The sequence below is a fragment of the Chanos chanos genome, chromosome 3, assembly GCF_902362185.1.
Source record: "Chanos chanos chromosome 3, fChaCha1.1, whole genome shotgun sequence".
Taxonomy (NCBI): domain Eukaryota; kingdom Metazoa; phylum Chordata; class Actinopteri; order Gonorynchiformes; family Chanidae; genus Chanos; species Chanos chanos.
This window is the reverse complement of record NC_044497.1, coordinates 37,545,336-37,553,563: the sequence shown is the minus strand read 5'-3', so window position 1 is coordinate 37,553,563 and position 8,228 is coordinate 37,545,336. Positions and strand designations below refer to the sequence as shown.

General features: G+C 37.4%; 1 protein-coding gene across 1 annotated transcript; it reads left to right on the top strand.

The window, feature by feature from the left end:
* The first annotated feature begins 405 nt into the window (after window positions 1-405).
* tnni1a (troponin I type 1a (skeletal, slow)) lies at window positions 406-3,811 on the top strand. The gene is made up of 5 exons (XM_030768514.1): window positions 406-447; window positions 579-710; window positions 1,628-1,717; window positions 2,125-2,301; window positions 3,707-3,811. Exons 1-5 carry the CDS (start codon window positions 439-441, stop codon window positions 3,809-3,811), a joined length of 513 nt encoding a protein of 170 aa, XP_030624374.1. The 5' UTR covers window positions 406-438.
* The last annotated feature ends 4,417 nt before the right edge of the window (window positions 3,812-8,228 follow it).

Sequence of the window (8,228 nt, the reverse complement as noted above, 5' to 3'; positions counted from 1 at the left end):
AACTTACAGAACCGGTTTCAGTGGTTTGCCAATAGGTCTTGGTTTTGCTATTTGAGAGCTCGGCACAAGAGAATGGATAGAGGAGAAGTAAATTTCAAAGGTTTGTGGCTATACCAGCTAGTGTTTCTAACACTTAAAATCACATTTTCTTTCAGCCTTAAACTTCTCCAAAGATGCCTGAGCAAGCGTGAGTAGACCAAATCTTGATGGTAGCTTATATTTGATTTTCTGTTTTTCCTATTGCTCTGTTTTAGACCAATTTTTCTCATTGTAAATCTCACTGACCTATCTCGTTTTGTTTACAGTCAAGAGGTAAGATGTTTTATTTCTTTATTTCTGGAAATTAGATTCTTCTGTGTTAGTAATTTAGAGGCATGACAGATAACTGTTTGAACTTCTCTGCAGAGGAAGTCAAAGATCTCTGCCTCCCGTAAACTCATGCTGAAGGTAGGTTTGGAAAGATGACCATGCATGCAGTTAGTACAGCTACAGTTAGATGGCAGAGTTGTGCCCTTTCAGTACATGCTTGTATGCTGTACAGTAATTCCAACTGTACATGCATTTGTATGTTTATGTAGAGCATGATGGTGGCCAGAGCTAAAGAGGAACTAGAGCAGGAGATCTTAGATAAAGAGGAAGAGAAGCAGAAGTACCTGGCAGAGAAAGCTCCTCCCCTCCAGACCAGTGGGATGTCTTTTACTGAACTACAGGTAACTAACTACACCAATTACACATGCTAAATGCACTATACACAAAAAAATACCCATCTCCTGCTGAGGGCCACAGAGACTAGATCTGTACAATGCCGTCTCTGTTTGTCTTTATCTCTCTCTATGTAATAAAAGAATTACAATGATTAACTAAAGAATGTATGGCACACACAGCCGGACAGTGGCAATCTTTAACTACAACAACGTTGTCTTATGCCAGTGTAGTTCTGCATATATTGTATAGATTCATTATGTAAGCCTCTTTGGATAAAAGTACTTGAAAAATGAATGAATGTAAAAGTAATTGTAAATGAAATGATGTCTGGCGTCATCTGTTCTAACCTCTGCCCTCTCCCTGGCCTGTAAATTCATATTGTTTCACTGAGATTATGAAAGGACATGACTGACAGAAAGAAATGTAATTCAATTCAGGTTAAAGCAGAGAGAAGCAAATTTGGTGTTTTCCCTGTTTCACAAATCCTTGTTGTCACATTATACCAAGACAGATATGGTAGAAAGTGAAGCATGATATGGGGCAGGTATAAGGGTCAGGGGGCACAGTATTGATCAGACACACCCTCAAACTCACATTACGTAATGGATCTCAGATTACTTTGGGAGAAAATGCAAATATCTTTGGTCTGACAACTTCATTTGACTAACTGCTTGGTAAATACCCACTAAACTGAACTCTCTTCAGTGGCTTGTCTTTTTGCCTACATGTTTAATAAAGATAAGCAGATGGGTAAATGAGAGATATTGAGACTCAGAGGTGCTGCAGTTAAAAGGCTGTCACACTGAAAAGCACTGTCTGAATGACTTTCATTTACAATGAACATTTAAGGTCAGTCTGAGCTGTTAGCTGATGAATGCATGTTTGTTCTAGAATGTTCTTTGACCGTCATTCACTTCCACAGGAACTCTGTCGTGAGCTGCATGCCAAGATTGATGTGGTAGATGAAGAACGGTATGACATTGAGGCCAAAGTCAATCTCAACGCTCGCGAGGTTTGCCAACAAAGAAAGCAGATTAAATATGAATATAGTCTGAGTGTACCTCACTTCTCTGTCTTACCAGACCAGATCAATTCTCATCTCACACTCACAAAGTCATCAGAGACAATGCAATGGAATAGCACTACAATTGAAAGAGATAGAAAACTGTTGCTATCTCTTACAGCAAATGTTAGTTTAATTCAAAGGTATAATTTCAGATAAAATAAAAACAGTTTGGAATTTGTTTCATGAGACTGGGTATCTACACACATACACACACACACGCACGCATGCACGCGCACACACACACACACACACACGCACACACACACACACACACACACACGCACGCACACACACATGAATACAGTTCTGAGTATGTCTGTCACTGTTAAATCTTGATTACCTCTGTTTCATAGATAAAGGATTTAAACATCAAAGTTCTGGATCTGAGGGGGAAATTTAAACGACCCACCCTGAGAAGAGTGAGGGTCTCTGCTGATGCAATTCTTCGCTCTCTCCTGGGCTCCAAACACAAAGTCTCAATGGATCTGAGAGCCAACCTCAAGTCTGTTAAGAAAGAGGACACAGAGAAGGTACTTCATGTATCCATGTTTTTATCCTGTAAGACATAAAAGTCATTGTATATAGAAACTGTAGTCATTAACACTGAGATGTAGTGCCACCCAAAATATCCATTCTGAAAAGGGAAGCAAAGGACAGTGTAACATTACAACATAATAATAGTGTAATATTAGTATGAGATGTGCAGCAATGTCTCTCTAAACCAGTGCTCCCACTAAACAGATCTGTGGAGAGCCCAAAACGATTGACTTATTTGTGAGTTATGCAGACCCATGGGGATACATATATTCCCTTCAAAAACTGAGAAGTTCACCTTTAAGTTACAAGGCAAAGTACTTCATAGCTCTTTCAACTAAACATTTTTTTATACATTGTTTAGGGCTGCAATCCCAAAGCAGTGGGGCCAGACTAACCCATAGTTCCTTATACAAGCATTATTTCTCATAAAGTAACAAAGTGTCACATTATGTTTACTTACACAAGGGTTTAAGAGTGCTCCAAAACATCATGTAACCTAAGAATATTAAGTGCTCAGTATGTAATTAGACAGGTATAGTGGACACATTGATATTGATGTCATTGTCACTCTCATGAGGGTACAGCACCAATTATACGCTGTAACCCAATCAGACACAAAGCCTAACCAACTTTGAAATTTTACCTCCTACTGTAAGAGTAAAAACACACTCATACGACGGCTTTGACCAGCATTGTGCAACACCCTCTGGAGTCAGAACAAACTGGAAACACTACTCTCATGTTATACTGCCTGTGCAAATGGGATGACACCATCTATGGCTTTGAGTCTGAACAGAATAAAATGCTGGAATATAACAAATGTGTGATACAATATAAAAAGAGTTAGTTGAACATTTGCACACTTGAAGTGGAGGGCAAAGTTATTAGATGTGAGATATGTGTAATAAAAGAGAAAGAGAAAAATGAAACTGGGTGAGTGGAGTGATAGGTGTTTGCTCATAATAGAGGGTGGGATTTACGACACAGACACAAAGGCTGTTTGTCAAGGAAGACACGCTTTTCTGCAGCGAAGTCTTTGTTTTCTTAACCAGAAATAGAGAGCACTTTTGTTTTTGTTTGTCGTTGGATATGAACTGTGAAAATCTCCAAAGGCATGTCCAAACAGATGAGAGGGAATTTTGCGACTTTACTCTGTTATCGACAAAAAAAAAAGAAAAAGAAAAGAAAGCCACACCCCCAGAAACCACCTCGTCTCATTCATAAGCAAGAAACAGCAATGCAGTGAATAACGTAAAAAGACTATGTGAAATCATACATATATAATGCACAGTAAAAATGTGTTACACCAATCTGAGGGCCTTTTTGAGACATAGAATTTATAGTGTATTCTGATTATCTGTGCTTATTTAACCCCCTACCCCACCTTGCTCTCTGCAGAAGCGACCAGTGGAGGACAGTGACTGGCGTAAGAATGTGGAGGCCATGTCTGGTATGGAGGGGAGGAAGAAGATGTTTGATGCAGCTAAAGGTCCCACCCAGTGAGACCACACACCCCATGTAAACCAGCTAGCACCATCAGCAAGGGCTGGGAAAATGTAAAGATTAAAAAAAAATCCTTGAGACCAGTTCATAGTAACGTAATGTACAACTCATTATAATTTGAAAATTAATGACAAAAAATGTTTCAACCGAGTTCTATGCTTGCATTAGTTCTTTCACAGGTAAGCTCACTATACACACCTGAACTCTGTCCACATATACACCAAAAATAATAATCTCTGTTGGTTGAAAGGGGCATGGAAAAAAATTATTAGGTAGAACTAGTGGAGAGAAAATCTTAATGCACTAGAAAGTCAAGGGAAATTATCTCTTTATTTTGATATTATTGTGGGTTTTCTTAAATAAAAACAGTTTGTATGCAAGAAGAAAGGAATATGGCTTGATGAGTGTGTATGTATTCAGCAATGACGATGTATTTTTGTTAAAATTATGTCATTAAGTGTACTGTGTGACTCAATTAAACTTGTGTTGAATATTATTGAAACTCTTCTTTCTTCTTTGTATTGATACAGCATAGTGACCCACTTGGACACTGATACAAAGGCATCTCAAATTTCCTGATTTAACTTGTCCTGTTAACTGATCATTTTTAAGATATACTAAGATAATTGCCTCTAAGCTTTAAACAGTTGAAACTACAGCCCCCAGTGAAAGTTTGCATCCAAACTCAAAAAACCCTTACCAAAAAAAGTATACTTAAAGTTAATTTTATTAAGTAAACTTAAGTAAGGTTCAAGTATACTTCCCAAGTATACTCTGTGTAGTACTTATCCTAATATCAATGTACAAGTATTGTGCTTGTAAGTATATTATTTCAATACTTCTTGGGACTAAACTGGCCTGCTTTTTAGTTTTTAAAAGTATACTTTAAGTACCCTTTAGGTTAAAGAGTAGTAAACTTTGAATACACAACTAGTTTACATCTAAGCCTTATTTTGTACTGGAACTATACTGTGAGCTATACTAAAAGTGAACTTACAGGTGTACTTTTATTTTACTAGTTATATATTCATATCCCACTTTTTAGTTTATTAAAGTATACCTTTAAGTACACTACGTAAACTACTAGTTGAATAGATTTCATACTACAAGTATACTTGTAAGTTTTCTTCGAGTGAACTTTACATCATATTTACAGTTTACTACTACATAATAATTTTGCACTTTCAAGTATACTATTTGGCTTCTATGTAGGTGGTACATGTTAAATTTGAATTACATCTTTAACTGTGTTTGTGGTATGCTGAAAGTTTTGCTTTGATCAGAGTGTGTCACGAAGTCACCAGAAAACCGGATGCAAGTGCAGAGATTGTATTTTTAATCAGAACCAGGCGAATACAAAACTGAAACACAGATTCCAACACTTTCCAAAACTAAGTAGAAAACAAACAGAAAAGCAAACGGCAAACTTAAACTGGAATGTAAATCAGAACTAAAACTCAGTATAACACTTGAAACAAGACCACGAATTATACTTAGATAACTACAGAGCGCTCAGAATACACACGGTCAAGTGTAGGTGTCGTGACGACATTGGGAAACAGTGAGGTTTATAAAGAGGGGGGAATCAGGGAAAGCGAAGTGAACACAGGCGTGACTGATGAAGGGACAGGCCGATGATTAGTAAACCGGCGACGCCGATCGCTGAATGGCTGGAGTCGGTGCGGGAGGAGACGATGTAGTTACAGAGTAACACCATGATTTCACTTGACTTAGCAACAGCTATATCTTCACAATAGCAAATAATTCAAGAGTGATAAACCTTTTGCTGCCTGTAATAACAGGAAGGGAATACATCATTCCCAAAGACGAGCACAGTGACGGTATACAAATTGTCACACAAACTGGACATCACAATACAAAAGGGAAACATAAACCAACAACAACGAACTGAGTCTAATTTACAATTTGGCACCCCAGTGCAAGCTAAGATGCTCCGCCCTACCCCCAATACTTTAACTGTACTTTAAGAAGACTTGAAGTTAACTAGTATGAACACTACCCGTGGCCTGCACATATAAAAATTCACAAAACATATTCAGGATTAAGAACATATTTGTTTTCTTTATGAATAAAAAATTTGTCATCGAATTTCAAAGACCGCACAGAAAACACCACATGACTTTCAACATACACTTGCTCACACACATCACACAAAGTGTGAAACACAAGCCATTATGGCCTACGTCAACCTTTGTATTTGAATCCAATACAGGCACTCTATTGAAGTATTTTCATGGAAACCAGTATGTCCCTTCACAAATAGCTAGAAAATTTCTGTTGTGGAGAGAATTGCAAGAAAAGGCCACACATAGTATCACAAGCACAAAGGTTCAGTCATCATTTGTTGAGGAACTTTATTTTAATAAGCGAAGAACAGAAAAATGTGAAATACTAAATGAAAGTGTCAAGGGTTTGGGGCATTCCCCTTTGCAAGAAAATATAAAAACTTCATATCGGCTTGCCATTGCCAAGTTATGTGGAAATCTAAGTAACTGCCTCTAGTCTTACGACCGTTTTTTGGTTGATGTAGTTCTATATCATAGTCAAAAATATGACCGACTAAAGATAAGATACAACAATTCTGTATACTTGAAAGATGGTACATTAAGTTTGATTAATGACTAAGTCATTTTTAAACAAAAGTGTGCACATCGAAGCCCTGCATATTGTGCATGTACCAAACATTGGTGTGTTTTAGGTGAGGTGCTTGCTAAATTTAGCAGGCCTTTATGTAAAGATTCACAAATGAATGTTCAGGGCACTTTCATACATGAGGTTAGGAAGACTGGAAACGTCAGTGCTACCTGGCCAAATATGACAACAATGAAATGTGTTGTTGTTGAAACAATTGATACATAAAGTAATGGCTTATAATATCGGCCATAATGAATCAAGTCTGCTACAATACTCTCACACCTTGGAAGCACTGTCAATAAAATCAGCCAAATGTTTATCTGTTTCTGTGTGGGTTAATAACACTGTGTACATAAAAGATCAGGGTTAGTTCCACCCATGTACTATTTACTCCAAGCTATTCCACCCCAAAGCTGATTTGTTACTATAAACTTAAAGTTTGTAAGTTTATGAGATAAACCTGCAGATTTGTATGTAAAAGATATGCTGGAGTACTATCTCAAAGAAGCCAATATGTGTGAAATAAGTATTTAATAGGCTACTCTATCAAAAGAGTATGCACAACTACAAGCCAAGTATACTTAAACTTTATGTATAAGGCAAGAATACTCAGTTATACTTTTCTTAAGTATATCTTGATCAAAAGATTAGGCACAAACATAGGCCAAACATACTTAGGCTTTTCTGTATACTTGTCAGTATAAGCCAAGTATACTTAAGTATAAGGTTGTTTGGTATATCTCTGATAAGTACCTAATAAAGTTAACTGAAAGTATACTAACTTAGTATTAGTTTAAAAGAAGTACATTAATAGCACACTTGAATAAACTTTTTTTTTGTAAGGGAAGGCAAACATAACTGTTCATTTAAAGCCTATTATCGTGCAGGTTATAATTTCAACCAGCAATAGTCTCTCCTCAGAAGGTGAACGTCACTGTTTTGCATGCCATTACAGCAAACCGCTCCAGCTGTACTTGGAGCTGGTTTGCTTTGCCTTATCTCTCTCAATGCAAATGATCTGCTAAATTCACATTGAATGGCAGCTATTGGCCAATGATGGAAGTCCATGATAAGGCAAACAGTTCTTCACACGGCAGTAAGCAGAACCTGCCCTTCCAAACAGTCATTTGTGACTGTGTGCTATCTGTATGTGGGCTGTGTCTGTACTGGGCACAGTGATCAGGGCCAATGCAAATTCAGGCTGAGTTAGCAAAGTTAGCCTTGCACCAGTACAGAACTGTGTATATGGTCCCAACGGCTGAAAGGATGATATGTAACTTAATCACCACAATACACACACTAAACAAATAACATCAGACATTGATAGTCTATGTTGGACAAAATAATGTTTCTCTCATTTAGGATTACATCCTGGTTCATCAGGTAACTGATCAAATAATAGTAGATGAACTGGCTCCTCTTTGTGCTATATATTCAAAGTAAATAAGTGTGTTATCACGCCTTTGTCCTCTATAGCACATTGAAATGCAGTTTACCAATATGTGTTACACTTGCATGAAGTTATTTTGTAAGCTCATTGTCATTAGAGACACTTAAATTAGCACTTGTCAACTTCAAAAGCCATTTGGGCATTTCTGTATGGAAGACAACTGACTGTATATTTGTGTATGTGTATACGTGTGGTCTATGTATGTATGTGTGTGTGAGTGTGTTTGTGTGTGTATGTATGTGTGTGTGTGTGTGTGTCTGTGTGTGTGTGTGTGAGTGAGCAAGGGTGTGCGTCTGTGTGTGTTATACAGCA